Source organism: Colossoma macropomum, unplaced genomic scaffold (genome assembly GCF_904425465.1).
Source record: "Colossoma macropomum unplaced genomic scaffold, Colossoma_macropomum, whole genome shotgun sequence".
NCBI lineage: Eukaryota > Metazoa > Chordata > Actinopteri > Characiformes > Serrasalmidae > Colossoma > Colossoma macropomum.
Genome location: NW_023494805.1, coordinates 2,096,377 through 2,112,798, shown reverse-complemented (window position 1 = coordinate 2,112,798; position 16,422 = coordinate 2,096,377). Strand labels below are relative to the sequence as shown.

Below are 16,422 nucleotides of genomic sequence, written 5' to 3'. Positions count from 1 at the left end.
CCTATAAACATGGACTAAAGTACGTTAGCATAGCTAAAAACAGTAGCAGCAGCTAATTTGCCCGTATATTTTTTTATCCAAGTAAGCAATATCAATAGCAGTATGATGAGCCAGCTATTAATCTCAGCTTTACTGAACTTCTTTACGGAATGATTGAAATGAACAGTGGGATTATGGGAGCAGCAGTGGACTGAAGCAGGTGGTGAGAGCCAAAATAAAGTTGAGAATTTTGCAGCTTTCTTTTAAACAAGTGAATTTTTCAGAAAACATTTACAGAAAGATTACATGAAGAAGGTGAGAAACAGTATGAATGTATATGTCTTATCGATATGTACTCTAAATGTATGGAAAAAAAAATTGCTCCTCAACAGTTATTATAAATAGAGGCCGTTTTAAAACTCCACCCATCATTTATGGTCTAGCTGCTAACAGGCCTATGGCGACTGCATGAAGCGTGAGGTGCTTGGACCCCTGTGATTGCCATTTGCATTGTAATTTGTAGATGGTCGTTTAGCTCTCAGTGGACAGTCCACCGAATTTAACCTGTTCTAAAATTTAAAAACTCTTCCAATCTACACAATTTCACGTGAAAATGTTCGGAAAAGCAGCGAATCAGGTGACAGGTTTGCGTATCAGTCAATTATAGTGGGGAGTGACGGCAGAGAAGCATTTAAGGAACCAATTGAAGGGTTTTTCTGAGTCAGTGCCCTGTGGCCCCACATTTGGGAACATTTGGGATAAGAGGGGAAGCTGCGTACATTAGATTTTTTGCTAAACTCCTTTGCTATACAAGCTCGTCTTTAATCGCGGGCCAAGCGCCACGCTCCGTCGTTTCCCAGCAGCTGTGCTGAAATGTTGAGATGTTGTTTTTTTTGTCCAGATTATTCTGTGGTCACTCGCTCGTCACCGGCCCAGCGTCTGCGTAGCGTCACGTCGGTTCAGAGCAAAGTTTGATGTCATTTATCTTCGCCTCTTTGGACCGGACTCTGGAATATTCTATACTGGCCCGTCTGGCTCGGCAAACAGAGTTTGTATCTGTGTGGTGTTTGCTCGTGGCCAAATGTTGTTCCATTTGTGGTTGTTTGCTGTGAGCAGCCGTAAATGTCTTCCCTCTGTGCTCCCTTTCAGTTCCCAAAATACCCACTTCATACCTGAGAGAAGAGAAAATATTGATGGACAGAGCGCTGCGCTAGCAGACGGTGCGGTTCTGCGGAGGTCGGATATTTGAGCTCCAATTATAAACGATGGAAATGCTGTTTTGGGCACAAAGGCACAATACATACAGAGCGACCTGGAGCTCTTCAGCTAAACCTGGAGGAGATACTGCAGGCAGGACATAATTAGCCCTGAATCAGGAGACTGGTGGAGATTAATTGAGCGATTCTTCAGTGCTAGTTGGGGAACATCTGTGGACGGAGAAGAAGAGCGGCTTCCAGTGACTGTCAAAACTAGCGAAGGCTTCCTGTGTTGACTCATCCAGTTACGAGAGCTGCAGAGCGAGCTGGGCAAAAGGTTGTTTATTTATTTAGGCTGAGAAAATAAATAATTTGCATGCCAGTTTAACACTCAGATGCGCCGTGTGCAGACAGAGTAAGTCTATTTCAGAAAGACATACGCAAAGGAAATATACTCACGTATATTTTTCAAAAAATATGTCACGTTTCTAATAGATTACCAAGTGTGTTTGACATATGCATATGCAAACATGAAAAATTAACACTGCTGCATACATTTCTCCATAAATGCAGATATTTCAGAATACAGACATGTGCAAAAGTTTGGATGCCCTTGGCCAAATGTACGCTGCATTCATTTTTTAAGTGTAAATAAGTACAGATAACACACATATATCTATACATCTATAGAGAACACATTACTGCACGTTTTAACACACAGTTACTGTTTATTTGCTGAATTTAACATTAAAAAAAACGAAACACAAAATGTGGCCTGTGCAAAAATAAGGGTAGATTTTATAGTTTACTTTTCCATTTATGAATGAAAGTATTCAATCTATTTTGGTGGTGCAGTACATTTAGAAAGTAGCCCACAAAAAGTTTTATTTCCACCCCAACTTCACTTTCAAACTAGCCCAATTTGAGGGGAAGTCATAAATCTGGCAACCCTGCGTGGCAAGGAAAGAACCAATTCCAATTATTGAATGCAGTTTCACTACTGTGGCTTTTCTAGAGCTTCTTTGCTGGGGTGATGCCCCCCTGCCCCCCAACAACCCAGTCTCCCCCCATCACTGCTGCCTATGATCATATATAATGCACATACACTATGTGGCCAAAAGTATGTGGACACGTGACCATCACACCTATATGAGCTTGCTGGACATAACATTCCAAAACTGTAGGCATTAAGATGGAGTTGGTCCCCCTTTGCAGTTACAACAGCTTCCACTCTTCTGGGAAGTTTTCTACGAGATTGTGGAGAGAGCTCTGTGGGAATTTGTGTCCTTTCAGTCAAAAGAGCATTTATGAGGTCAGACACTGATGTTGGACGAGAGGGCCTGGCTCACAGTCAATGTTCCAGTTCATCCCAAAGGTGTTTGATGGGTTGAGGTCCGGGCTCTGTGAGGGCCACTGGAGTTCCTCCACACCAAACTGGTCACTCCATGTCTTTATGGAGCTGCTTTGTGCACTGGGGCTCAGTCATGCTGGAACAGGAAAGGCTCTTCCCCAAACTGCTGACACAAAGCTGGAAGCAGATAACTGTGTAAAATGTCTTTGTGCTGTAGCATCAACACCCTTCACTGGAACTGAGGGGCCTGAAAAATAACCTCAGCTCATCATCCCTCCTCCACCAACCTGTACTGTTGGCTCTGCATTCTGGTAGGTAACGTTCTCCTGGCATCCACCAAACCCAGATTCATCATCAGACTGACAGATAGTGGAGCTGAGAGAACGCGTTTCCACTGCTCCAGAGTCCAGTGGCGGCGCTTTACACCCCTCCAGCCGACGCTTGGCATTGTACATAGCGATCTTAGGCTTGTGTGCAGCTGCTCAACCATGGAAACCCAATTTGTGAAACTTCTGATGCTCAGTTCTTGTATGGATGTTGCTTTCAGAGGCAGTTCTTCCATATAGGACTCAAAGCCCATATCTCTACTTCTCCACTCAGTGATTAAAAATGAAAAAAAAAGACAATAGACAAAATCTCGATGACAGTGGGTGCATTGACAGTGTATACAGATATCTGCATGAACAGTCACTGGGTCAGAAGGCAGAGGTAGAATTTAAAGCGCAAACTATAGTTACTATATTATAATAAATAAACTATTATAAGTATGTAGTAGGGCGGCACGGTGGTGCAGTGGGTAGCGCTGTCGCCTCACAGCAAGAAGGGCCTGGGTTCGATTCCCGGCAGGGTGACCAGGGTCGTTTCTGTGTGGAGTTTGCCTGTTCTCCCTGTGTCTGCGTGGGTTTCCTCTGGGTACTCCGGTTTCCTCCCACAGTCCAAAAACATGCAGTCAGGCTGATTGGACATGCTGAATTGCCCCTAGGTATGAGTGAGTGTGTGACTGTGTATGTATGTCTGTCTGTCTGCCCTGTGATGGACTGGCGACCTGTCCAGGGTGTATCCTGCCTTCCGCCCAATGACAGCTGGGATAGGCTCCAGCACTCCACCGCGACCTAGAATTATAAGTAAGTATGTAGTCTTGAGCGATTTACAGTTTAGTCGTTTATAGTGTGTATTTAATTGGAAGTGTACAGGTGTCGTTCTCCGTTTGGAGTGGGAATTAAGATGATTACATTTTTAAAAAATCAATTTCTTTCATCCCAAAACTAAATAATCTTAATGTGTCCACTAACATCTCCTATTATCATCTATGCAGAAGGGAGATCTTAATTCCACACATATTTTACAGTCACTGGTGTTGTATGAATATGGTGTAAGTTGGCTGACTCATTGGCTGATCAGGTGACCTTGTGCAACTATTTAAAATCAGTAATAAAAATGATATTTATGGCATTATTTTGACAGAATTTGAATTACCCAGCAATTAAAGCACATGACACCGGTGACACATAGACACTATGAGCTGCCTGATAAACAAAATTATTAATAAATTAATGAAATATAGTGAGCCAGTGTGACTCGCCTTCTCATGCCTTGAGATGCTTCCTCTCTGATGAGCCTCGACCCAAAGAAGCAGTTTAATAGAGCTGAAAATACAGTGTCAAGAGTCCTGATAACACCAGTGACCAAAATCTCTGTGACAAATGATTTTTAAAATAATATACATATTATAACATTAATCATATAAAAAGTAAACATGTCTGTTTATACAAATTCTTGAGTTAAACCTCTTAAAAATATTGTTTTATATTTCTCAAGTGTTGAAAATTGGTTTTGTGACGAGCTGTTTTACAGATGCAGAGCGAATATGAAACAGGATAAAGAAAGAAAAATCAGAGAATCATACAGGAAAAGTGTTATTTAATCTTAGGTCAGCTGTGTAGATGTACATACTGGCTTCTGGAGCTGTGCCTAGTAGCATCTTTTTAAGCCCTGAAACAATTGTGACATGGTTTCCCCTCCAAATGGAGATTGACCCACAGTATGTTTAAGTATAGTCTGAGCTTCAGTCCAGGACTTTTAGTTTAGTGTACATATTGCATGACATTGCGTGATCACTGTTGATGTTCAGGCGTTCTCTGTAGTGCTTTAACTCTTTAACAGGTTTATTTCATACAAAGCCTTATTATTCAGTAACTACAGAGACTTCAGTGCAAGCTAATGGAGCTATTTTAGGTCATAGAAGTGTGTAATAAAACTTGGGGCCCGCTGGCGGATCGGCTGCTTGTTAACGGGGTTAAACTGTGTTTGAACATGAATCGACACTCAGATGTTCCGTTAGGGGGTTTGTCTTATTCTCAGGAGTGTGTGTGCTGTGTTCATTCGGAGCTCTGAAGGCTCCGCTGTCTCTCCTGAGTCTGTTCAGGGACGTTCAGCAGACACTGAGCTGCTCTTTTAAAGCAGGGTTAGTGTTACACTGTGGAGAAATCCCTCCGTCCACAGCGGCGCTCAGAGAAAGCTGTTCAAATGGATCTGTGAAGATGTTTTCAGATGAAATTGCAGTGACATCGGTAGTGAAGTGTGTGGGCTCGACCTCCACCAATCACGCTCGCTCTACACTCACTCTGACACAAACAGGGTCTTACACATCAACACCGCCATCATCAGAACCTCCTGACAGTTTTACGCCGTCATTTATCTTCAGCTGCTCTTCACATTCTGTGAATATTTCATGATGAACAGACCAGAAATAACCCCAAATTACTTGGACCCACATCTCATTACACTAAATTACATTAGAGATAATAACGTTTTGTTCTTCTGCTGTAAAGTTACATTTCAGGGAACATTTGTTACCACAGCAACCACAACATATATAATACACTATACCAGGCCCTATATAGAGGATAGGAAAGACAGAAAGCACCGAAAGAAAGGAAGGAAGGGAGAAAAAAAAGAGGAAAAGAAAAAAGGAAAAAAGAGGTGAAAAAACAAAGACGGAAAGACAGAAATGAAGGAGGAAATAAATGATGGAAGACAAACAGACGTAGAAAGACAGACAGATAGACAGACAGACTGATAGACAGACAGATAGACAGACAAACAGATAGATAGACAGACAGATAGATCGACAGACAGACAGATAGATAGATAGGCAGACAGACAGACAGGTAGACAGACAGACAGACCGATAGACAGACAGATAGATAGACAGACAGATAGATCGACAGACAGACAGATAGATAGATAGGCAGACAGATAGACAGACAGACAGACCGATAGACAGACAAATAGATAGATAGACAGACAGACAGAGGGATAGATAAAAAGAAACACAGACAGATAGACAGACAACCAGACAGATGGATGACAGACAGGCAAGCAGACAGAAAGACAAACAGACAGACGGACAGGTAGATAGACAGACAGATAGCTAGATAGCTAGATAGACAGACAGACAGATAATAGGCAGACAGACAGGCAGACAGATAGATAGATGGATACATAGATAGACCGACAGACAGACAGGCAGAGAGACAGATGGATAGATAGATAGATAGATAGATAGATAGATAGACAGACAGACATAGATAGACAGACAGACAGACAGGCAGAGAGATAGATAGATACATAGATAGACAGATAGATAGATAGATAGATAGACAGACAGACAGCTAGACACAGGCAGACTTACAGCAGCATTAAAAATAGAACTGAACAAAGATTCATATTTTAATTCATATTTATTTTTATCCTCAAAAGCATTTTATGTTTGTTTGTTTGTTTGTTTGTTGTGTTTGGAGCGTCAGTCGTGCTCAGCATCCTGCTCTCTTCCCAGCAGTGTGTCTTGTGGGCAATAGAGGATCAGATGTTTCTCCAAAAGCCTTTTAAAGGTCTTTTATTGTCCAGTTAGAGCTCCATCTCCTCATCTCTATCCCTTCATCTGAAACTCAACGCTGATCTGAGCTCGCAGTCCGGCCGTTTCTCTCTGACTGACAGTTTAATGTCCTGTTTTTCCGGTCAGTCTGAGCGTTAATGGGCTGTTGTCTGTGATGTGTTTCTGAGTTTAGGGGACTTTTCAGGGTCTTATCGGTTTTCTCCATGTTTCCTCCCCTGAGAAACGCTGGAAATTATGAATTATAAACTGTGCTGTGAAACTCTGTTCTCATTTTCATATCCAAACACGCGGCCCGGCTCAGGCCGGCCGAGGGCCGCTCAGCTGTGAAATAAAAGGGAGGCTATTCATTACCTTCATTTTGGCCGCTTTCCTCCAGAAAAGGCTGAGTTTCTGAGTTAATGAAACCCTGCCCGGTCACCGTGTGGGCAAAAGCGCAGCGCTGACTGACCTGTAAGATAAACGCAAACGGAGGCAGCACTGATGACCTGAATGAGCAAACAAGCAAATAAATAATTGAATGCATGTTCATTTATATGAGTTTTCCACTTTAATGTTTAAGTTAATGAATATTCATAACATTTATAACATAAATTCCGTACATAACTCATTATATGATAAACCTTGTGCTGTCTTACAGTCGACTTTCTCACACTTTAATGCATTTGATTCATTTCATGAACTGCTTTCATAAACAGAGCCACATCCAATTACAGCACTGTGCAAAAGTTAGAGACCATCTTTCATTTATTAAACACAGAAAATTACCCAGAAGCCTCAACAGATAAATCTAATCTCAGTTGTGAGAGTCAGTGAGTCACTCTTTACCTCTATTACAGCCTCCGTTCTTCTCAGGAGACTCACTTTCAGTTCCTCAAAGAATCTGCAGACACACCTCCAAAGTTCAGTCTTAGAAGCTGGTTGATCATTTTCTGAAGTAATCAAACACATTCAGTGGTGTTGAGGTCTGGACTCTGGGGTGGTCAGTCCATCGTTCAGCTTCTTTGTTTGATGTGTCCGTCTCCTTTTCTCAGTGAGGTTCTTCTTGATCAGCTACACATCCTTTCAGACCCACAGCGCTGAGTCGTCTTCTCACAGTGGAAGGATGGACAGAAACACCTGTGGATGTTTTCAGATCTGAAGCAGCTTGATTTTCTCCTCTCTCTCAGAGATGAAAGCTTTAAGTGTTTGTCTGATGGGGGCAGTTTTGGGGTCTACCAGGTCTTCCAGGTGGTTGTTAGGAGCCACATTTTCTCTGTAGATTTTAATCATTCTTTGAACTCCAGTTTTGGAAACTCCTATCTCCTCAGAAACATCTCCTGATGGAATGGAGACCTTTGTGGGGATAACTTGTAATTTAACAGCCATTTTGACTGGAAATCAGATAAATAAAGAGTCTCTTTATCTACTTTTGCACAGTGCAGAAGTGCAGAACAGTCATAATTCATTTTTACATCAACCTTTCTTCATGCCTCAGACGTTTGACAGCTAATAAACCTCTATAAAGATAAAAATACTTTCATGTTTCAGTTTGAATATATGGTTCACTTGCTCAGTTACCCTTACATAGAGAAACACTGCAATAAAACAGGCTCGTTGCAGTACTCAGTCGCAGCGTCTGCTGTTCTGAACACGTTTTTTGGTACGGAAACATTGATAGACTATAGAGACTGTAATTCCTCCCATATTTATTCACTCAGGAAAACAGTGTTAGTGTCATCATTATGAATAAAGTGGCCCTGAATGATGAAATCTGTAGGTTTTGCCCCAATAAGAGCAAATATTTCAATAATTTCATCAGCATTCGCACTGTGAGAGGAAATGTGCTCTTATTAGCACCAAACTGTCACTTTACAATGCAGATGTTTCCATGAAGTATACAACACGCTCTTATATAAACACTGGAAAACACACTGCTTTAAATATTAGGAGTTACCTGTAAGCGCTTAAAGAGCCCATAGCATTGTTTCTGAATAAAAGAGTTTGATGTGGTACATAAACACTGATAAAGTTCAAAACGTCCTGTTTGGAATTCACTGTGATGTCATACATCCTATTCAGCCTACAGCAGTTTAGCCCCGCCCACCCACGCTGAGGTTATAAGCAGTGAATCTTAAAGGCACAGTAACAAAAACGGCCTGTTTAACTGTGAGGGACTAAGAGAGGTTATAGAGATGGTCATGTGAAATGAAATATGACTGTTTTTGGGACATAAAAACAAGCGGTTGTCCTAATCAAACCTCAGTGAAACACTGTAATGTAAGAAAGTGTAGGATATGAGCTCTTAAAACCACATTTAGGTGTAACTTTGTGTACTTTTTTTGATGATTAAAAAGCTTCATTATTTCATATCCATAGAGAAACAGTTAAATTTACCACCTCATGTGTTTCTGATGAGCTACATTAAAGAATCATTCTCATTGCGGCGCGGGAGATAATTACTGACCGCTCAGAGTGATGAGGCGGACGGCCCGCTGCGTGGCTAACACAGTGACTGTGTTTGTCAGAAGGTTTGAAGGGAGCCGATCTTTAATCTTTAGCCAAGCGTGTCCGAGTTACTAAGTGTCTGCTTCCATATGGAGCACACCGGCCCTTATGGTACCTCACTGACACTGACTCGGTCAGTGAGTCCAGTTCAGTGCAGTAATCTGCTGATCAGGTGTACGGTGTCATCATATTCTTTAGAGTCACTATGAACATGGGTGTGGCACAACCATGAAAACAGATTAATATAAACATTAAAGTGGGTTTTGAATAACCATGGAAAAGATTGTAGCGTAACCATGGAAATGGTTGCAAAGTAACCATTGAAGCGGTTGCAGCATGATGACAGAAAATAATGTAAATTGTGTAGCATAACCATGGAAACAAGCGTGGCGTAACCATGGAAATGAGTGCAGCGTAACCATGGAAATGAGTGTGGCATAACCGTGGAAATGAGTGTGGCGTAACCATGGAAATGAGTGTGGTGTAATCGTGGAAATGAGTGTGGCGTAACCATGGAAATGAGTGTGGTGTAACTATGGAAATGGGTGTAACGTAACCATGGAAATGAGTGCGGCGTAACCATGGAAATGAGTGTGGTGTAACCATAGAAACAAATGTGGCGTAACCATGGAAATGGGTGTAACGTAACCATGGAAGTGAGTGTGGTGAAACCATGGAAGTGAGTGTGGCGTAACTGTGGAAATGAGTGTGGTGTTACCATGGAAATGAATGTGGTGTAACTGTGGAAATGAGTGTGGTGTAACCATGGAAATCAGTGTGGTGTAACCATGGAAATGCATGTGGTGTAGCCATGGAAATCAGTGTGGTGTAACCATGGAAATGCATGAGCTGTTCTAAGCTCAACTCATTTTCATTGTGGTACGTAAACACTGTTAAAGTTAAACATTGTTAAAGTTAAACATTGTTAAAGTTAAACATTATTAAAGTTAAACACTGTTAAAGTTAAACACTGTTATAAAGTTAAACACTGTTAAAGTTCAACACTGTTAAAGTTAAACACGGTTAAAGTTAAACACTGTTAAAGTTAAACACTGTTATAAAGTTAAACACTGTTAAAGTTCAACACGGTTAAAGTTAAACACTATTAAAGTTAAACACTATTAAAGTTCAACACTGTTAAAGTTCAACACTGTTAAAGTTCAACACTGTTAAAGTTTAAAATTCTAGAAGTGTGTAATTAAATTTGGGGAATTTAAGGAGTCAATTCAGCATTTTTGTTACAAATTGTGTTATCAGGTTGTCAACGTGACAGTTTGAGCAAAAATCTGAATTTTTGAGATTCACATCAAGGATTTCTTAGTATTTGGTTTGTCATTCATTTGCTTTAATGACAGTTTGCCTTGATATGAACACAGGCTTGTGTAAAAGTCCCTGATGAACAGATCAGATCCACCTATGATCAGATCCAGCCTCACTGGAAGAGATCAGACTAGAAACACTCTGAGCTTTTTGTACCTCAACATGGCCAGTGTCACAGATCGAGTTTGAACAGTGATCCAGAAATAGAGCAGGATCTTCAGACTTTCTTTCTCATTTAACTTCTCACAACTTTTCTTTGTTTTACATTTTTTTCCAATATTGTAAAACTTTCTGTAGTTTATTTCCAGGATTAAATGAAAATGTGGTCTCAGACTTTTGGACCCCACTGCGTATCCTCATTATATCATCACGTATTATTATTATTAATATATACTAAATGCACAGTTACTTTCACTTAATCTTAATAATAATAAATTAGATTAATTAGTAGCCTAAGCACATTGTTTAAAATCATTTATCTCAGCAGCCAACGTCTTCTTGCTTAAAAAACACTGTTTATAATTAGAATAAATGCAAATAAACATAAACACGGGAACAAAGCGACAAGAATATATTTTTGTTTTCAGTAAAGATGTTGATATGTAGCGAGCTGGTTAGAAGATGACAGGTTTGGCTCCTGAACCTCGCTGCTCTCCAGCCATCACTTTGATTTGTTCAATTCTATCACCTGATATAAAATAATGAATTATTGATTAGATAAAGCAGGTATTGGATAAAAACTAGAAATAATACTGAGCTGCCAAGTTTGGAAGTGGTTAAACAAACACACTGACATACATAAATCACTACATATTATATGAATAGTATTAGTATTTATTGTAATATTAATGTTTTTTTCTGGCCAAATAAAAACTCACTGACCAGATAAGCAGATTTTTAAATACAGAACAATAACATTTCCTCAGGTCCTTACAGTATTTGAACAGTACTATATATATCAACCTCTTTTTTCTCCAAAATGGTAACTTTGCATGTAAAATGTTAAGAATTAAGAAGTAATTTTGCATCATTTCTATTGACCTGTTTTCAGAAATTTTCTCCCAGTGTAAAATACAGCTGGTGTCAAAAAACAATGAGAAAGTAAATAAAGAGTCTGAAATTTTTCTATTTACAAAGTATTTCATTCAAATTGAGGGAGGACATTAATGCTTTGTGTATGTTTTGTATAGTAATATGCGTTTTTGGGGCGTGAGCTGCAGAGACAGATGAGACGGATGCTAAACGAGTGAGCATTGTGATTGATTCGTGCTTAAAGCCTTCCAGTCTGCTGAACGCAAGTACGAAAGCTCCAGCTGGGACGGACACCTCCATCTGAAATCGATAGTGTTTACCCACGAGCCTCTGTTGACCCCTACAAGCTCTGGTGGACGGCGCTGACAGGAATATAGATGCAAAGAAGGGGGGGGGGTTGATGTAACGACGGCGGTGAATGGAGCTGACGTCGGTGCAGTGTTTCTGATGAGCTACATTAAAGAGTCATTCTCAGTGCGGCGCAGGAGATAATTACTGACCGCTCCGAGTGATAATGCGGACGGCCCGCTGCGCGGCTAACACAGTGACTGTGTCATCAGAAGGTTTGAAAGGGAGCCGGTCTTTAATCTTTAGCCAAGCGTGCCTGAGTTACTAAGTGTCTGCTTATGTACAGAGCGCACCGTCCTTTATGGTACCGCACTGACACTGAATCGGTCAGTGAGTCCAGTCAAAGTCCTTATAGGAAAATCTGTTCACGCGGCGGCCATCTCTGAAACGCCGCCGGGCAGTTATTTCCAGCCAAACAAGACCAGACTCCTCTTTCTCTGAATGAGGAGAGAAAAGGTCAGATTACTGTTTCAACACAGTTGAGATCACTGATAAAATCTGACAAATCTCTCCTAAATGGTTTGTAGCGTTTGGCTCAACACACAGAAAGCGTGTGTTCTGGGTTGTTCTGGCTACTGCGCTTCTGCCGATCTGCACAAGGGGAGGCTTTCCCCACTTGTGGTGTAACCAGCGAGCTCATTGCCTCTTTTTCTTGAAGGGCGGGGTTTTCCCTGCAAACAGGTGCCACGTTGAGCATTTTAAGCTTTCCCATTCATATTTCAACCAGTGACCGTCTCCTCCTCCTTTATAACGTCTCTGGTACAGTTCAGTCTAATAATCTGCTGATTTAGCGTACAGTATCGTCTGCTTTAAACTTCAAAATAGTGTAGGGGGTGTAGTGCTCCCGAGTGGCGCAACCGTCTAAGCGTTGGCCCTCTCATCAGGAGATCACGAGTTCGATCCCTGGTGATGCTACAGCCATCCATAGCCGGGAGTCCGAGAGAGCACAACTGGCCTCGCTCTCTCTGGGTGGGTAGGATGGCCCCCCTTCTCCCCCCATCACTAGCGCGATGCTAGTCGGCGCAGGCGTCTGTTAGCTGACGTAACAGATCTGGCGGTTGGCGCTTTCCTCCGAGCGCGTTCGGCTGTCCAATGACGTTGCATGAGCGGCAGCTCGAAAAGAAGCGGTGGCGCTTCACAGGTTTCGGAGGAAGCCTGTGTTAGCCTTCACCCTCCTAGCGTTGATAGTATCGTGTGATTGGGGGAGTCCTAACTAGCGGGTGGGATTGGAGACGACTAAATTGGGGAGAAAATCGGGTAAAAAAAAAGAATGGGTGTGGTATAACCATGACAACAGACTTAACAGAACCATTGAAATGGACGTAGCATTGCCGTGAAAATAGATGTAGCACAAAATGCATGTAATGTAACCATTGAACTGGTTCTAGCATAACTGTGGAAATGGTTGTGCTGTGACCATGAAAATGGTTATAGCGTAACCATGGAAATGTATGTGGTGCATCCATGGAAACCTTTGTAGCATAGCCATGGAAATGGTTGCAACATAACCATTGTAGTGCTTGGGGCATAATAATGGAAATGAATTTAAAATGGGTGTACTGTAACCATGGAAATGGGCGGGGCATAACCATGGACGTGTGTGGCGCAACTATGAAAATATAATGTTACCATGGAAATGGGTTTAGCCTAACTCTGGAGCTGGGTGTAGTGTAATCAGTGAAATGGGTGTAGCACGACTATGAAAACAGTGTAAAACCATGGAAATGCATGTTCCATTTCAATGGCTGTAGCATAACCATGGAGTCCACTGTACTAAAGCCATGGAAATGGTTAAGCATTCAATGTGGGGACAAAAACGCCCCTCCCCCAATCCCCCCGGGAAACCACCCATGATTGTACTCTGTAATCTGTACTATCAGGTTCAGTTGCACTGTTGGCCTTGTGCTGTGTGTTGATCTGAGGCCCTGGAGGGACGATATTTCATTCTCCTGTAAGCCGTATATTCATTGAACGATGATAAAGCTCTTCTTGACCCTCGAGACGACCTGTGATCACTGTCCTTTCACTGGCTCAGATACACGGCGTATCAGTCCAGGCTCTCGCTCTGCGCAGTGCAAAGGTGAAACCCTTTCATCACACTCTCCTCACTCTCCACAGAGCCTGTGTGCAGAAGTGTTCACACATGCACAGGTGTGATTTTATGGATGTGCTGCCAGAGCGGCCTTGATAGTGCCATTTCAACAAATAACAGATCAATACAAACTGACCCGTGTCAAATAACCGAGGAAGTTCTGTTCAGTGTTTCTGCTACGTTTTAATCATTTTTTACATTCTTTTTTAAAACAACCTCTAAATTCATAGTGCTGAAAGTTCCTCAGACAGAACCGGGTTCACGGAGGGAATGTGAGGGCAGCCGAGAGAAATAATTGATTTTAAAGGTGTTTTATTGTTTTTTCTCTGCAGGTTGAGGCTGACGACGTTCTCACTAAAGAAGAGCAGATTTATCTGCTGTTTAATGCCAAGAGGAAGTGTGAGCGAGCCATTAAATCCAGGCACAGAATACCCGGTGAGTGTCTAAAGCCATAGAAAATGTAATTTACACCGTTTGCCCTCCTTTTCCAATACCAGCCGTGTGTTTTTACCCAGCCAAGACACCAGCACTGGAGCTACGAGGCTGATGTAGCTAATAAATTATAAAGCTTAAACCCCACCAATTACCATGGTGCTAACCGCATAACGTAAGAGCACGGCATTCCATACACTTCAGTATTCCGTACACTTCCGTATTCCGTACACTTGCAACTCTTCCTGTTTGTGTAATAACACATAAATAAACACTTTCTTGACATTCGTCAACAATGCATTTGAGACAGTAGTCTCATTTCCATGCAGCCTAATAATCCAACTAATAGCTCAATCAGAATAGAACACGTCCATGTAAACACCTCAATTGGAATAGTCTAGTCTGATTGAGGCCATTCGGAATACAGTTTCTGTCCGACTGATCGAGGTGGGTAATCCTGTAAATAATCCGTTAAATAGAAGAATAATATCCGTGTAAATGCCTGTATCTGATTACATTCCCTATCGGAAAGTTTAAGTCTGTTCTGATCATGTTCGTCACGTCATAGTGAAAGTTTATACCGTTCAACATGGCGGAGCAGAAACTGGTCTTCAGAGGAGACGAAGTTTATGCTCTGATCTTTAAAAGACGGCGGTGGGACGGACGTCCAGCTTTTGTGTCTCAGAACACGACGTCTTCCTCTCGGCCTTCTTTAATAAGGACATGTGAAGGACGTTTTCCTGAGTCTGACATCATTTTAAAGTCATTAAAAACACAAGCACTGCTCACTGCTGCAATCAGCTCTCAGTAGCAGTAATGCTAACCAATCAGCTCTCAGTAGCAGTAATGCTAACCAATCAGCGCTCAGTAGCAATAATGCTAACCAATCAGCGCTCAGTAGCAGTAATGCTAACCAATCAGCTCTCAGTAGCAGTAATGCCAACCATTCAGCGCTCAGTAGCAGTAATGCCAACCAATCAGCGCTCAGTAGCAGTAATGCTAACCAATCAGCACTCAGTAGCAGTAATGCTAACCAATCAGCACTCAGTAGCAATAATGCTAACCAGTCAGCGCTCAGTAGCAGTAACACTAACCAATCAGCACTCGGTGGCAGTAATGCCAGTGTCCTGCTGCCCAAAACCCGTTTGCTGTAGAAAAAGGAAACATACAGGTGAGTTTTCTTTGCTTTTTTAGTGAAATACATCCGTCTACTTTCTAAAATCAAAGGAAAGTTCTGGGCGAGTGATTAGAAACTATTAACTTCTTGTTTTTAGCCGTTTAGCTCCATTCACCCCCATTCATTGAGGACTCGCTCGAAGGCGCCCCCTGGTGTTTCGCGGTCATGCTTCTGATATAACGGGGGGAAACAGGAAAAGGCCAGGCTCCTCATAAACCGGCTATGTAAACTTTGTAACAGCGTTATTAGCCTTTGCAAGCTGTTAGCCACATTAGCCTCGTAGCTTCAGTGCTAAAACTCCAGACAGACACGTCTCGGCTGACGGGCTATATTTGGGATTTTGCCTCCAGTCATATTAGACAATGTATTTCGCTAACCGGCGGGTTTGTTATTGCTGTATTCTCCGCGGGGGTCCGTGTGAAGGGTCCTCAGAGCCGGTCAGGTGTTTTATTGAGTTTATGCAGTGTGTCACATCCCATCAGGCCGCTGCTGAGATGAAGTGACGTTGATTGAGTCGCGGCTGCCTGCTCCAGTCCATCAGCCTCAGCCAAAGCCAACAGGATCCATTAGTTTATATTACGCTGCCCTGACACTCCTCATTACAGAGACCAAGAAACACACTGTTACTGTACACGCAGAACCCTCGCGGTACACGCAGAACCCTCTCTACACACGCAGGCCGAGAAAATAACTCTGTCTGTACGCGCTGGCGCAGCTTCGGCCCTTTACCGCAAAGATCCTTCATCATAATAACAACGATCCTAATCATAGCACTAATAATCATAATAGAACATTCTAATTATGGAGCGCCTTTCATACTCAGAGCAGCTCAGAGTGCTTTAGAATCAGAGGATCTAATTAAAATAAAAATGAGTGGTAATTTAAACAATTACATCTATGAACAGTAAAAACAGTTCAAATGAGGCAGTTCAAAGTGCTTTACAATCAAACAGAATAACAAATTAAAATAAAATAATTGTTATAAAAAATAATCTAAAAATTTATTAGCAATTTATTCAAAAAAGCCAAAAATGAATTAATTTAAATCAAATAAAGAACGTATACAAAGAATTAGATAATACTTTCCTTAAACACAAACAAATCAATCAAGTA

General features: G+C 41.7%; 1 protein-coding gene across 1 annotated transcript in view; it reads left to right on the top strand.

The window, feature by feature from the left end:
- pth1r (parathyroid hormone 1 receptor) overlaps positions 1 to 16,422 on the top strand; it is a 141,335-nt gene that overhangs the window by 61,737 nt on the left and 63,176 nt on the right. Inside the window, exon 2 of the mRNA XM_036597262.1 lies at positions 14,033 to 14,135. Within this exon, the coding sequence (XP_036453155.1) occupies positions 14,033 to 14,135 (103 nt within the window). The remainder of the gene's footprint in view (positions 1 to 14,032; positions 14,136 to 16,422) is intronic.